Genomic DNA, 16,365 nt, shown 5'->3' with positions numbered 1-16,365 from the left:
AAATGGAACTGACAATTTGCTCGGATAGCAAGAGTAGCTGAGGTGTATACTTCTTTTTACCCTATCTGTCCAATGTTTGGGAATCCCTGTCTGAGGGGGTGGGATTCTTAGCAGAGGTTGTTTTAATCCCTTTTGGCCCTTGAGAAATGACCTCAGGGTCAGCTGTTGGATTTTTAAAAAGATATTTGTGTGAGTCAGGGACTCTATAGTACCTGTCTGGTTTTCTGGGAGCAGGAGGTAGGGCATCAGGAGTCGAGCTGGATTCAAAGAAAACAACATCCATGATTGGGGGGATAGCCAAGTGACTGTTTTGCGGAAGATCTAGGAATTCCCTAAGTCTCTTTTTAGACTGAGGGTAGTCCTGACTCTCCCACTGGAAATGCTCCCTTAAGTATGCAGGGTTTCCCCAAAGGAAAATTCCTCTGGGGGAGTGGCTGAAGGAATGGAGTCCTCTGCATCAGAATCCCCATAAGTGGAGAGGGGTTGCATGTCTTCATAGTCAGATGCATCAGATTTAACTGACTCTTGTTCAGACAAAACTGCAGGGGACAGATCTCTTTCTTTTTGAGGAGGTAGCTTGGCTTCCCCTGATCAGCATGATAAGGTCTTTTATCATTTTAAGTATTTGACACTGAGGCAAGGTAGCAGGTGCCTGAGAGTGGGTCGTCGGTTTCTTGGGTGTAGTTCAAATCCTGGGCCTAAGAAACTCAGTTGTTTTTGAAAGAATGGTAATCGCAAAAGACGACGTCGGTTTGTGTCGAGATTCGGTAGTGAGAAGGACTTCCTCGAAAGCTGGTGCCTGCTCAGCGGCTCCAGACCCGTGCAAGGTAGAGAAGACTGTAGGACCCTTAGTTGAAGAGGAGTTTTGCAGCATACTGGACTCCGAAAGGGCCCCAGTAGCGGCCTGCAAATCCACAGAAGCGGGCATGAGGGGCTGCAAAAGCGCATGAGCACCGGAATACTGCCGACTAACTTAACAGAACTGTCGTCGGTAGGCTTGGACCTGTGCAGTCTCGGTCTTTATCTTTACGTTTTTTTTTTTTGGAAGATCTGCTGTCGGATGGCTTACCGAAACCATATCGGAATTAGAGGACTGTAATCGAAAATGTCTGGCTACAATAAGAGCCCAACGACAGATATTTCTGGCACTGAACAAAGCACAGAAGTGACAATGGGGGACATCGTGGTTTGGGTCTAAACAACTGATGCAGTAAGACTGGAAGTTTCGGTGTGGTATTTGCTTTTCACAGGTGAGACAATTATTAACTTTTTCTGACATCGGTTAGTGCAAGAAAAAAGGATCCCCAACGGGGTACTTAGCTTTAGAAGATTTCAACTTCAATTCGGAAACAAAAACTCAGGTAGCGCCCGGCCGGCACTCATGCAAACTGCTTCTGCTTCGGGCTCCATGGCAAGAAAGACTGATGTAATGGCATTGGCTGCCTTACTTTATACTACTGAAGACCTGACGTCAGTCCTCAAGCGACAGCAACTGAAGCAGAAATACTAAGTCTCTGCTATTCAGGCCGGCCGAGGACTACCACAGCAGGGATAACCCACAGTGCAACAGTGAAACACGAAGAAAGTACAGTTGTGTACACTTAGCATAAATGTAGATGTTCAAGTGTATTCACTGTTGCAGTCATTACATTTGGGTTATCTGCCTGCAGGTAGCCCACAGCCAGCCTAAATACCAGAGTCTTGGATTCCTGCGTCAGATGCCATCTCCTCTTCCATGATGTCAAGTCATCAGGGGTATAAAATATGCAGCCAACGTCATTACATCAGTTTTTCTTGCCCCAGATGTCAGGTGCCCCCATAACGGGAAGCAATTATATGTTATGTTACACCTCCAACAAAAAGCAAATACACCAGAAAGCTCAAATACACCAAACAAGAAGGAAAGGTAGAGCCAAGAGAAGTCAGGGGGCTGGAGGGAGGGTAACCAGGACTGCAACAGTGAATACACTCGAACATCTACATTTATGGTAAGTGTACATGGCTGTACTATGTTCTTCATGTTTCACTGTTGCAGTCATTACATTTGGGTTGATTGCCAAAGCTAAGGAAGGGAGGAGGAAGTTAGAGAGCATTAGGGCCAGCTATTAAACCCTGCAGAACTGCAGTGGCAAAATCAGCTCTGGATTAAGAAAAAATAGGCATGTGGTAATGCTTGGTGAAGGTATGTACAGAGCTCCAGGTAGCAGCTTCTAGGATGTCCCTGGTGGGGACTCCTCTCAGAAAGTCTGTAGAGGTAGATTCAGCCCTGGTGGAATGTGGTCTAATCCCCTGTATGGTAGGTTTTTCCATGGTGCTTGTAGCAGAAATGAATGCAATGGGCTATCCATTTAGAAATGGTTTGCTTTGAAATGGCCTTCCCCTCTGCCCCTGCAGCAAAGCCAACCAGCAGCTGTTCAAATTTTCTAAGAGGCTTAGTCCTGTCCAAATACAATCTAAGTTGTCTGTGCACATCCAAAGAGTGCAGTATTCTCTCTCCTTTGTTTTGTGGATTCGGGAAAAAAGATGACAAATGAATGAACTGATTTAGGGCCACACTAGACACCACCTTGGGCATAAAGGAAGGATTGGTCCTGAGGGAAACCCTGTCTGCATGGAAGATAATGAAGGGCTCCACTAACATGAGGGCCTGTAATTCAGACACTCTTCTTGCTGAAGTGATAGCTAGAAAAGGCTGTTTTCCAAGAAAGGAATTTCAACTCTGCAGTTGCAGCTGGTTCAAATGGAGGGAGAGTGAGCTTTTCCAATAAAAAGTTAAGGTCCCAGGGCTGGAGTAGGGGCTCGCCTGGGGGGGGGGGTCTTTTTTAGCCCCTCTGAGGAACTGCTTTAACAGGGGGTGAGAGAAGAGGGGTGGTTCAGTATTATAATGTGCTGAAATGGCAGAGGCATGAATTTTAATTGACGAGAAGGATAGACCCCTGTGGAGCATTTCTGTTAAGTACTAAAGAATATGAGGTAAGCTGGGCACCGTAGTGCCCATCCCCTGAGTCTGGCTCCAGGAACAGAATCTTTTCCACTTTTCAGCATAGAATTTTCTAGTACTAGGTCTCCTTGCTTCCAGAATGACATGTAGCACCTGCTTACTGAGGGATGCTATTGGAGAGCTCAAGGAATTAGCCAGGCTGCAAGGTTCAGGGTTTGAAGCTGAGGGTGCAGAATCTGGCCCGCCTGCTGGGACAGCAGGGAAGGTGTCTGAGGGAGGTGCCATGGATCCAGCAGTATCATACTGCGCAAGAAGGGGTATGAGTGCTGGCAAGGCCAGACTGGCGCAATCAGTATTGTCCTTGATTTGTCCTGTTTGATCTTTAGCAGAACCTTCGAGAGGAGAGGCAGAGGGGGGAAGGCATAAACTGAGAGGCTTTCCCAGATAAAGGACAGGGCATCCACTTTCCAAGCTTGACTGTGGGGAGTCCTTGTGCAGAATTTGTCCAATTGGTAGTTTTGAGGGGAGGCAAACAGGTTACTCTCTGGAGTCCCCCCATTTGTTCCTCAAGAGGTTGAATATTTTTGGTTCCAGTTTCCATTTGTGTGGGACCATGAGATTTCTTCTTAGGTCATCTGCCAGTGAATTTAGCTTGCCTGGCAGGAATTGAGCTTGTAGGTGCACTTGGTAGCTCAAGGCTGTGTTCCACAGAGCCATAGCTAGTCTGCAGAGAGGGTACGAGTGGGTTCCCCCCTGCTTGTTTATGTACCACATAACTGTGGTGTTGTCTGTCTTTACCAATAATTGTCCTGGAAGGATGTAGTTTTTGAAGGCTGTCAGGGAATTCTGTACAGCTAACATTTCTTTTTGGTTGATATGCAGATGCATCTGACTCGGGTTCCATTTGCCCTGAATGCACCGCCCTGCCAAGTGAGCCCCCCATGCATAGTCTGATGCATCTGTAGTCAGGGTTTGGGCGGCAGGGGATAGATTGAAAGGTAGCCCCTTGTTGAGGTGGCAGGCCTCTGATGACCAAAGGAACTCTGTCTTTATACAAGGAATAATAGGAGTCATTAATTCCAGGTCTTGGGAATGTTGACACCATAGGCTTTTTAAGATACCATTGTAGTTTCCTCATATGCAGTCTTGCATATGGAATTAGTAGAATGCAAGAGGACATGAACCCCAGGGCTTGCAGGATTTTCCTTGCAGACAGCTGGGTGTTTGTGGCCAATAGTTTGAAGTAGGCTGTCAAATAAACTTGTTTCTCTGGTATGAGGTAAGCCATCTGGGAAGTTGTGTTCAAGCTTGCTCCCAGGAATACAATTTGTTGGCAGGGTACTAGATGAGGTTTCTTTTCGTTTATGGTGAACCCCAGTGAGTTTAGAAGTTTCTTTACAATTGCCAGATGTTTTAATAGCATGTCCTGGCTTTCTGCCTGAATCAGACAATCGTCCAGGTATGGGTATATCTGAATATTTCTCTGCCTGCAAAATGCAATGGCTGGAGCTAGACACTGTGAATACCATGGGCACAGTAGATAAGCCAAAGGGAAGTGCAGAGAACTGATAGTGCATGGAGCCTGCTCTGAATTGTAGGTATTTTCTGCAAGATTCCCTTATTGGAATGTGTAGGTAAGCTTCCTTTAGTCCAAGGTTGCCAACCAAGCATCTTTGCCTAGCATAGGAAGCAGCTGTTGAAGTGTTAGCATTTTGAATTTTGGGATTACCAAAAAGGTGTTTAGAATAGAGAGGTCCAGGATAGGACGCCAGGAGCGGTCTTTTCTGGGTACCAGGAAAAGTCTTGAGTAAAAGCCTTGTCCCCTTTCTTCTGCTGGGACAGGTTGAATAGCCCTGATACTTAGAAGAGAGAGAACCTGCTGTTGAGCCTCTGCCCACTGATTTGGAGGTAGGTCTGGACAACAGTTTGGGATTGGTAAGATGTGGAAGTGGAATGTGTATCCTTGGAAAACTACATTTAAACCCCATTTTTCCTGGGAAATGACTTCCCAGTTTTTTTGCAAGCAGGGCGATCTTTCCCCCTAAAGGAGCAGGCAGTTGAGCAGGGCTTGGAGGGGTTAAGGTTAAGTCATTGTGACATTTTTCCATAGGGGGAGTTTTACTACTTCCAGCTTTGGAAGTGGGAGCCCCCCACTGCTTAGGCCTGTGCGTACCTTGAGACTGTTGTAAGCCTAGGTGGTCTACTGTTCCTGGGTTTGGGCTGAGAAGGCCTTGAAGAGACTGGAAAGGACCAATTCTTAGAAGGCCAATGCCTAACTAAACCTGGGAGGCTGTACTTGCAGGAAATCTTCAACAGTTTGCATAGATTTAGCTTTTTCCTCCACCTTTTTAAGGACTTCTGCTTTGTTGCCAAACAGGCAGTCTTGGTTTAAGGGAGCATCCAATAATTTAGCTTTAACACAATCTGGCAAGTTTTGCTCCTAAAAGCCAAGCATGCCTTCTAAGTACAGACCCAGTGACAGCAGCCCTGCAAGATGCTTCTAGAGTCAAAAAAGCCAAGCATGCCTTCTAAGTACAGACCCAGTGACAGCAGCCCTGCAAGATGCTTCTAGAGTCAAAACCACATTACAAAGTATGTTTACCAACTTGTTCAGCAGAATGCATTAAATTTTGTAATTCTTTATGTTCAGCACAGTCAGGAATCAACATCATTTTCTGTTTAAGTAGTCCCATAATATGCTGTTGATCCTTTAACATATGAAACTGGCAGTCTAAGGCCCTAATGGCCAAAGTAGCAGAAGTGTATACCTTCTTACCCCATCTGTCAAAGGCCCTGAAATCTCTATCAGAGGGGGTAGGGTTTTTGGCAGTAGTAGCCTTAATACCTTTTGGTCCTTGGGAAATGGTGTCTGGATCTGCAGTAGGATTCTTAAAGAGGAACTTGTGAGAGTCAGGTACTCTAATACCCGTCCGGTTTTCTGGGAGTTGGAGGTAAAGAGTCTCGGGCCATGCTAGATTCCAAGAAGGCATCATCTACAATGTCCAGAACAGGAGGGACAGCTAAAGGCCTGTGTTGAAGGAGGAATAAGAATTCCCTAAGCCTCTTTTTGGAGTCAGAGTAATCCTGGCTTTCCCAGCAGAAATGCTTTCTAAGAGAGTGCAAGGTTTCACCAAAAGAAAAATCTTCTGGAGGGGAAGCAGAGGGAATGGAATCCTCTGCATCAGAATCATCATGGGTAGATATGTGCAAATCCTGGTAATCAGAAGAAATAGAAATTTCAGAATCCCGATCAGAAGAATCAGAAGGAAAATCAGTTCTAAGTCTCTTAGAGGGGGAGGGCTGGCTTCCTCTAATTAATGTAATAAGGTCTTCAGCCATTCTTATCATTTGTCTTTTAGGCATATGGGCCTGACCATGCGGTTTGGACGTCGATTTTCGAGGCATGGGTCGAGTTTTAGGCCTTGAAGAAGAAGATGGCATTGGTTTGAAATGCAAGTCTGTAGGCCTGAATACACCCTCAGAAGCCGGTGCCTGCACAGTGGCTCCGGATTCATCCAAGGTAGAGACATCCGCAGGTTCCATAGTCGAAGAAGCATCTTGCGGCATACCGGACTTCGAAAGGGTCTCAGCAGACGCCTGCGAATCTGAAGTAGTGGGTATCAGGGGCTGCAAAAGCACCTCACTGAGTACCGGCGAACCAGTGACTAGCTTAACGGAAGCGTTGTCGGCGGTTTTGGACCTATGCCGTCTGTCTGTCTTTATCGTTACGTTTTTTCAGAATATCGGTAGTCGGATGGCTTACCGAAGCCATTTCTAGATAGTTAAACAGAGTACCAAAATAATTTGCTGCAAAAAATAGCCCAACGACGAATAGTTCGCGGGTTGAATAAGGCACAAAACCGACAGTGAGGGACGTCGTGGTCTGGGCCTAAGCAAGGAATGCAGTATGAATGAGAATCTTTATGAGGTATTTGCTTTCCACCAGTAATACAACTGTTAACGGACATCGGTTAAAAAGCAAGAAAAAGGATCCCCAATGGGGTACTTAGCTTTTTTGAAGACTTCGGTTCTGAAACTCGAAAACAAATATTTCAGGAGTCAGCTGACCAGCACTTGCGAACTGCTTCTGCTTCGGGCAGCGCGCGGCAAGAAAGACTGATGTAATGGCATCGGCTGCATGTTTTATACCCTTGACGACCTGAAGTCATGGAAGAGGAGACAGCATCCGACACAGGAATCCAAGACTCTGGTATTCAGGCCGGCTGAGGGCTACCTGCAGGCAGATAACCCAAATGTAATGACTGCAACAGTGAAACACAAAGATCATCTGGTTTTCTTTGGATGAGACAAGGATGCAGACAAAGAATGTTACAACACAGGAAAAGAATGTTTCATCAAGGACAAAGTTTTGAAACTAGATAAAAAAAAATTGTCTGTAAAAGGCTGTCTACTGAACATTTAAGTCAGTGGAGGAAGTGCAGTATATCTGTCAGTGATCTGTGTTATAAATAAAATGTAAAAAAATCTCGAAGGTAGTGCTTGGTTGGCTTGTTTCAATAAACCTTACAATATACGAATATACAGTTGTACAGTATCAGCCTGTGTACTTATTAATTCAACTCTTTCATTGAAAATTGAAGCTAAAAATGCAAGGATAGATGGCACTGATACTGAAAAAGGATCCAGGTCCTTGTTAATGACCCAGAAAACAAATCTTTTCCATCTACTCCTGTAAATCCTTCTAGAAGAACCTTTTTGAGAAGATATGACATGACAGACTGGGGAGAAGAGCCTGGGCTCTCTAGCAATCAATGGAATTGGAGAAACCATGTGGTTAGTTTGAGGCCTGTTAAGTCTGGATGAGTCATACCAGTCAGGTGGATGTAGAAAATGAGGCCAGAGGCAAAGGAACCAAATCTGATGAAGCCAGACGGGTGCAAAGAGGACTTTGGTGGTTTGGACATTTGTGCAAGAAAGCAGATGATGATTTAGTCAATACTGGAAGAAGGCAAGAAATAACTAGGATGCCCAGCAAAGAGCTGGATAGACTGTGTAACACAAGATTTGTGACAGTCGCTCGTAACTGTTAAAAAGAAGACAAAAAAAAGAGTGGCACTTGAATATACATTATACACACATACATAACACATGCATTTACGTACAAGATTGTAATAAACAAATCCACTGAAAAAGGAAAAAAAAACATCTCAGAAACACATCCTCATATATTAATAATGCCCAAGTGGCACCTAATTCAAAGAATCTCTTTAGAAGTTTAAAGTAGACTTTTAGTATCCATCACAGTTCCTCATTATGGAGTACAATGTACATTAGTGGCAGTGGTATAGTGCTCAAAACCAGAAAATCATGGAATAAAAATGAACAATTCGAGTGCAAACACACTGCACCCAAAACTGTATAGTACTACCATTGATTTGACACTGAAGTATGAACACATTTCCGAGTAAATCATCGTATGAAAAACACACTTACCGCCTGGCCATATGCATTCAATGCTTGCTGGGACATTTTAGGATTCTGCTTTGTCACAAAGAAAAGGGAAAGATAGGCATTTCCAAGAATATCTGCAAGAAAAGGAACAACTTATCTTCCACCCCATATTTTTAAAACCAGTACTCCTTCAGTAATGAGAATTCAACAAAACATTGATACAGTCTAAAGCAAATACCAACTTTGCCTGTTATGGTGAGAACAAAAAGCATTAGCATGACACAACCATTTATAAATTGTCTGTTTTGACACTGACTGTCCATTTCCTTACCCTCCTAAGAAAATCAAATGATTAGACGTCAAAGCTTTTGCTCTGTCAAATGTACCTCTCAACTGTACAGATTTTTGCACAATGTCCAGATTTTTCTCTCTTACTTTTTGGCCTGTTACTCAAAATTGTGATCTGGCAAATCATTGCCAAATCTTTGAGGGCTAAAGTCATAAAATAATGACAGACATTTGAGATTCAGACTTCATGCCCTTGAGAAAATTCATACGAATGCAAAATGTGTAATTCTATCAACTTTCTATGTTTGTAAGAGCAATATTTAAAAATTGTCCCACTTTGTCGGCTTTTGTCTCTCCCCATTCTTGCTCTAAGAGGTTGAGAACTATGTCTGCCAATACAGCATTAAAGAATGTAAGGATTCTTTCTCCCCTGTTTTTTATGCTCTTGGAAGAAAACGGAGATGAACTGCCTGGCTCAATGTAAACTCTGAAGCACCCTTAGGAATAAAGGAATTTGTTCTCAAAGTTACCCCCATCCTTGTGAAAAATTATATGAGGATGACTGGCCATAACGGCTTGCAGCTCGGACACTCTTTTTGTAGAAGTCACAGCAAAGAACAACACTTCAATGCAACCTAATGAGCCAGTTCAAAAGGAAAAAGTGCCTGTTTTCTAGATGGATGAACATGTAGAATCCCTTTCATCTTTTGATGCAAGACAGAAAGGGGGAATCTAAGGCACACAATCCAAGTTGACAGAGAGGTGAATCTTGATAGAACAGTGAGAAAGGCCAAAGGATAGTCCCTCTTACAAATACTGCAGAACAAAAAGGAGACAAGTCTTAAAAGTATCCTGGCTCTTGTCTTGGCACCAATTAAAAAATCTTTTGCACTTACCCATAAAAGATTTTCTAGTAGCAGGTTTCTTTTCTTTCTTTACTATCACATGCATGTTCTCAGAAAAAGATGCCAAAAAGGTAATAATCTATCATTCAGGCAGTTAACTGAAGAAGCTGAAGACTTGGGTGTATATCAAACAACCCCTGTCATGTGTAAGTCCAATTTCTGAAGAAGCTTATGAGAATTGCACTTGGCCTTTTTCGAAAAAGAAGGGAGGAACCACTGATGCCCAAGCCAAAAGGGAGTTATTGCATTTATCTTTGGGGAGCTCTTCTGAATCAGTAGAAGAACCTCTGTTGTCACAGGAAAGGTGGAAATGCATAGGAGAATAAGCTCATCTGTGGGAATGAAAAGGCATCCATCTTCCAGGCCTGCGTGTAAGGTGTCCTGGAGTAGAATTTCTTTACCTGCCTGTTGTAGGTAGAGGCAAACTGATCTACTTGAGAAGTTCTCCATAAATGGATTAATTTCTGAAGACCCCCAGTTCAACTTCCATTTCTCAAGGCCTGTCCTTGTCATACTCAGCTTATCTGCAATAATGTTTTGCTCTGACAGAATGTAGGTAGCCTGGAGAAACATCAAGTGTGGAGCTGCTAATCCCCAGGCTACTACAGCTAGTTTGTGAAACTGGGTTAGGACCTGGTTACCACTGTAATGCATCAGTGTGGTGGTGTTGATGATTACCAGCAAAGGGACTGGAATCCAAATATAGCTCTACTAAATGCTTTCAAATCTCTAAACTAATCTTTTCTTCAATATTTATGTACTTTAATTTATCTTGCTTGTTCCAAAGACCCTGGACTTTCATCCCCTTGGGCACACTCACCCAATAAAGTCCGATTCATCTGTGGTTAAAGACCGAGTAGGGACTAGAAAGTGAAAAAGGAAGACCTGGGGCAAGATAAATCTGATTCACCTACCACAGTAACTTCTTTTTCACAAATCCCAACACTAGAAACTAAAATGAAAGGGGATGATGGTGTTGGATCCAATATGATTTGCCGAACCACTGAATTTTCCTCATTTGAAGTCTGGTCAGAACAACCATGAGAATAATAAGTGCCATCAACTTAGAATTCTGAGATATTCCCTGGCAGATGCCAAAGTCTGGTTGAAAAAGTATCAAGAACTGTTCCCCGTAATATTCAACTTTGTCCTGAGGAAGAAAAACATCAGGGGTGATGTGCTCAGTAGCCATCTCAGAAACACTACCATGTGAGAGTGATGATGAAAGATTTTGCTATGTTCACCCGTTTTTTTTTTTTTTTTTTTTTTTACCCAAGTCAGCAAGCCAGATAATTTTGACAACTGCAAAAATAAAGCAGTTGTCTGACTGGGAAATATGAGTGTCTTACAACCTGCAACAGTCTATTACAGGCACTTTGTTGGAGCTGCTGAATAACCAAAGGGCAAAGAAGAAAACTGAAAAATGTAAACCAAGCACAGAAAAAAAAGCAGAAAGTGTCTGAACTCTGAGAAATGGAACGTGACAAACATCTTCTAAATTCAGAGTTATTAGAAAACCGAGAGGTGGAATGAGAAGTGACAGACCGTTGAGACTGCATTTTTAACTTTAAGACAGCTTTATGGGATTGCCACGGTGGAAAGGGACCAATACATGAAAGAGCATAAATTCAATCTGTCATTAGACTGTCTTTAGTTTTATCAAGACTCTCCTTCTTTGAACTTCCCTGCCACTGTTTTTTTAAAAATTATTGAAAAAAGAGTAGGTGAAGTTTCCCAGTGTCTTGTTCAAATTTCCATCTAGCCACTTATGAATATCATCTCAGATGTTTCCTGAAAAGAGGTCACTGGCCTAGTGTAACTAACACCATCAACAAAGTGTAAATAAATACATTTTGCTTGCTTGAACCTTGTTGAGATCACTTATTAAGAAACCTGAACTGGAAGAAAAGGTTCTATTATAATTAAACTTTCCCCCTTCATCAAACCTTTTAAAGACCTCAGAGGAAGGAAAAATAACACCTCTTTATCCACGGGAGCATTCTGGAATCCAGCGTTGAACATTCCCTGGTAAATATGGAGAATGTAGCCAGACAAATTTTGTAACTACCCACAGGCAGCCACTCTAGAAAAAGCATTACTGTCAAAAGTAAATTTTGGAGAATGTTAGATTTTATGAATATAAATCTGAAATTAATTATGTTGTAAATATGCTGAAAGAAAAGGCTTGCTTAAATGCAGAAACAAAGCTTAAGTAATATGTGATCAGCAGTCATACTAAATGACCATGGCTTGGAAAAGGAATCTGCTGAATGGACATTTTTCCCTTAAAGAACAATGGCATGTTATTCTGCATGGAAAAACAGGATAACAGATGTTTTTTATACAAAGATCCAAATAAAATACAGGATGTTCACACTGTCAGAAAAGCTGATCTCTGACAATGTGTTTTCTCAAAAATATGTTTTTCTTCATATAAAACAGGATATGCTTATCAGCATTGACATAAGAACACATGTTTCTATACACAGATTCAAATAGAATACAGGACAATGTGTTTCCTCAAAATATGTTTTTCTACATGGACATCAGGACACTGTTACAGGATATTCACACTGTCAGAAAAGCTGGTCTCTTACAAGACATTGTTAAACAAGGAAGTTTAGTATTGTTTCTACAGGATAAGCAATTCTCCAAAATATGTTTAAAAAGAGTATATAAAGAGCTGTATAAATCCAGTTGTTTGGGGATATGGTAGGAACACATTTGGTGTTCTGAGGTAAATGTTATATCTCTCACATCATCTGTACTATATGAGAAGTAAAGTTGGAACAGTACTTTCAAGCTGCAACGTGGTTTCGTTTGATTTATTATAAAAAGTTATTTGTTACTGCTCTTTAAAGTTGATGCTGCAAAGTATATTCTCTCATCAGTGTATATTCTGCAAGTTTCTGTATGCAACAGACTGTGAATGCAAATATAATCAGACTTTGAATTTTAGCAAGAATCCAGCCAGCAAGACTGAGTGTCTTAAGAACACTGCAGATCTATCACACCAGGCAAGAAGCAAGTAAGAACCATATAATATTTTTTCAATGGCGAGCCAGGCAGGAGTCGAACCTACACTAGCCCATCAGTCCACTGCCTGTTGTGCTTTCCCAGCTTCTCAAGTGACTTTGAAAAATTTCCAGCCATCTGCAACAATAGCCTGATCACCTGTTTTCTTGCTCACTGGTAAGACTTTTTTCTACGTCACATTTTTTAGTATGGTTGCTATTCGACAGTTTTGGATATTAAACAGTCTTGGATATTAGATTAGACAGTATGGATATTTTCATGCATAATTTAAGCAAATGTAAAAAAATGCTATGTTGGTATACACAGCACATTAGTAAATGTAAAACCTTATTAGGGCAGGTTGATAGTAAGGCATTATGCAAATGTATTACAATATTTGACTGGTATCTCAAAGAAAACCATGTGAAAAATGACAAATGTTTATTGTGTGATTCAACAAAAACTGCATTTTGTGTATTATGTCATAAAAAAATATTGCATCATATTGCAAATATAAAAATAGACTGTAAAGACAGATCTGAAGAATTAACTAAGGGTAAAGTGTTTCAATTACATTCTGATGTTGAACAGTTATGTCCTGTCACCACATGTGAGTCAAATCAGTTACTGATAGAACCCCTAGTACATTTTGTTATAAAGCAATGTAGTAAACTTCTAAAAGACAGACACAATGAGTTCAGGAAGTTTAGACAAGTTATACACACATCTTTTCAAAAGGGCATAGGAGTTTCAAATTCAGCAGAACAGCTTACTAAAAAATGTCAGAAAGACCATACAATATTACAGGAAACTATTCAACTGCAGTTGCAGGATAAAGAAAATAAATTAGCTGAACTGACAAAGACTGGAAATTTCCTGCATACACAGCTAATCTGTGCAAAAGAAACATATTTTATAATATGTTTATGTTTTGAAAATGGTTAAACATACATGGTAGGATAGTAGGATCTGATGTCTGGACAAATCATTTTTAAAAGTTTTACTTTCATTCAGTTAAAGCAAGACATCTATCAGTACTACAGTAAAGTAAAGCATATGAATGCCATTCATTAGCATAGTCAAAAGGTAAACAAAACTGTTCTAGTGTATAAAATTAAATAAAAATAGATGAGTAAAAATTTAAAGTCACAAGACATGACATGCTTGTATAAAGATATACAGATACAAGACAGACATGCATGTATGTTCTTTTCATCTGTTAAAATACACAAGAATAACAGTCAGACAACAGCAAATATAAATAATATAAATATAAATGTGTTGGTTAAACTAATATCTATTTTGTTTTTTATAGTAACACCAAACAGTTAAAGTTCTGAATTTTAAAAAGAAAATCACAGATGGTATTATTCAAGCAGTTTTTGTAAAATTAATGGCAGGACAGTTAAATAGTTAAATAAATAAATAAATAAAAAATACTGAAATCCATGTAAGCTAATTGTAATGTAGTATAAATGCATAGTTAAAAATGCTAAAAGAATTAACTATAGTTTACAGAGTATGAAATGTAAGCTCAGACCTTCCTAGACTGAATGAATAGTTACAGGAAATGCTGGAAAGATAAGATAAACAACAAGACTGATTGCCAGGCAAGTAGCTTGAGTTTTTCTAAAGCATCATTGTTATTAAAACATAATTGTTAAAATGTTTACAGGCAACACTATTTGGTAATTGTAATAAAATGCCACAATTGTGCATAGATGTCACTTATAATCTGTTTGCAAGTAAATGTTAAAAGGACAAAAAAAAACTCAGTTGTATCAAGTACAGCCAGCAAATGGGCTATAGTATATATACAGTTCAAATCAATTGTGCAGGAGAATGTAAATGCCTACTACTGGTAGTAAACAGCAAAAGCTTTATAAAAAAATATCAAATCAGACAAAAGTTCATAATTTAATAAAATAAATGTATAACCATAGCGTTAGGCTGACATACATTCTATTTTCACAGCATAGGGCAGGTAAACAGTGCTGAAGTACTACAGGGGAGGGTACTTTCTCAGTTTTACACTGACTGTATAAGAGGAGGGCACTTTCTCAGTTTTACACTGACTGTATAAACAGACTGTGACAAGGGTCTGAAATAAAGCTACATAAAAATAAATAATAAGGGTCTAAAATAAAGCTACAGGAAAAAAAATATATATATTTCATTCATTCTTGACAATACTCTTTTAGGTAGAGGGAAAAACAGGTATTAGTGTATTAGAAATACTGGTAAACTGGATTAAACCTGACAGGATAAGATATTTTACAAGTTGTTAATAGCTATCATAATGGTTATTATTTTATTGTTTAGAAAAACCAAGAGATGATTTAAAATTGCTTTATTAAAGCTATACAAGAGAGAATAAAGATATGCAAAATGCATAAATGTTTCTAATAGCAAGAATGGTCACTATTTTTAATATGTTTTTGGCAAAGCAATGTTGGTATAAAAAAAATCAATGTTTAATAATTGTTGAGTATGTAGTTTAAAATAACAGGACATATGAATTTGGTATCAATTCCACTAGATATTTCTAAAGAGACAAACATTTTCCAAGATTTTGCTTAATATTAATGTTATTAAATTTGTAAGATTAGACTAAATGTACTTTATAGTCATTGTATGTACAAATGCAGAAGAATTCAGTACAAATGAGATTAATGTCTAGTAATAAATATGTGTGAAAACCATATTTAATAAAAAATGGGTCCAGGGTACCTACTAGATTGAAATGCATGAATAGCAAACAGTCTGTGTAAATACATACTGTACAGGATACATCGTAATAAGTTCAAAAGTAATTTGTCAAGTTGTAATATCATTGGTTTTACCACAGTAAAATAACTGCTTTCAAATATTTATTATCTAAGCCCAGTTCAGTGTTTTACCAAGATGTTATTGAGCAGTTCAAAGACATGACCACAATGTTATGGTTAAAATGACATTGAAATTGTGTGTTTTCAGTAGTGTATAAATGCTTGCAGTAGCACATGGTTACTGTTTCTTTAGTTAATTCAACAGTTGCAAAGAGTTAATGAAACCGTTCTAAGTCATAAATTAAATTCTGTGATTGCAAAATAATAAATTAATCAAGTAACATTAAAGCAGACACAGCTCATAACTGATAAAATATTTTCACAGAATGGTCTGCAAAAGAAAAAGTTGTTAAATACATTCAGTTTTGGTAGTAATACTTTAATATCATTGTATTAACTATGTAACATTGCATTTTGATTTGTTGTATCAAACTAAAGGTTTGTTTCTTAATGTGTTTTCTATATAAAATGTTTTGAGTATGTTTAAAAACAGAGGGAATTGTTAGATTTTATGAATATAAATCTGAAATTAATTATGTTGTAAATATGCTGAAAGAAAAGGCTTGCTTAAATGCAGAAACAAAGCTTAAGTAATATGTGATCAGCAGTCATACTAAATGACCATGGCTTGGAAAAGGAATCTGCTGAATGGACATTTTTCCCTTAAAGAACAATGGCATGTTATTCTGCATGGAAAAACAGGATAACAGATGTTTTTTATACAAAGATCCAAATAAAATACAGGATGTTCACACTGTCAGAAAAGCTGATCTCTGACAATGTGTTTTCTCAAAAATATGTTTTTCTTCATAAAAAAACAGGATATGCTTATCAGCATTGACATAAGAACACATGTTTCTATACACAGATTCAAATAGAATACAGGACAATGTGTTTCCTCAAAAATATGTTTTTCTACATGGACATCAGGACACTGTTACAGGATATTCACACTGTCAGAAAAGCTGGTCTCTTA

At 39.5% G+C, this 16,365-nt stretch overlaps 1 protein-coding gene across 1 annotated transcript in view; it reads right to left on the bottom strand.

The window, feature by feature from the left end:
• The window catches only part of TTC5 (tetratricopeptide repeat domain 5), an 852,502-nt gene that overhangs the window by 586,090 nt on the left and 250,047 nt on the right, over positions 1 to 16,365 (bottom strand). Inside the window, exon 5 of the mRNA XM_044058462.1 lies at positions 8,396 to 8,487. Coding sequence (XP_043914397.1) covers positions 8,396 to 8,487 — 92 coding nt within the window. The remainder of the gene's footprint in view (positions 1 to 8,395; positions 8,488 to 16,365) is intronic.

The sequence above is a fragment of the Protopterus annectens genome, chromosome 16.part0, assembly GCF_019279795.1.
Source record: "Protopterus annectens isolate FY-2018-M chromosome 16.part0, PAN1.0, whole genome shotgun sequence".
Lineage (NCBI taxonomy): Eukaryota > Metazoa > Chordata > Ceratodontiformes > Protopteridae > Protopterus > Protopterus annectens.
The sequence above is the reverse complement of the archived record's forward strand: the minus strand, read 5'-3'. Positions and strand labels throughout refer to the sequence as shown.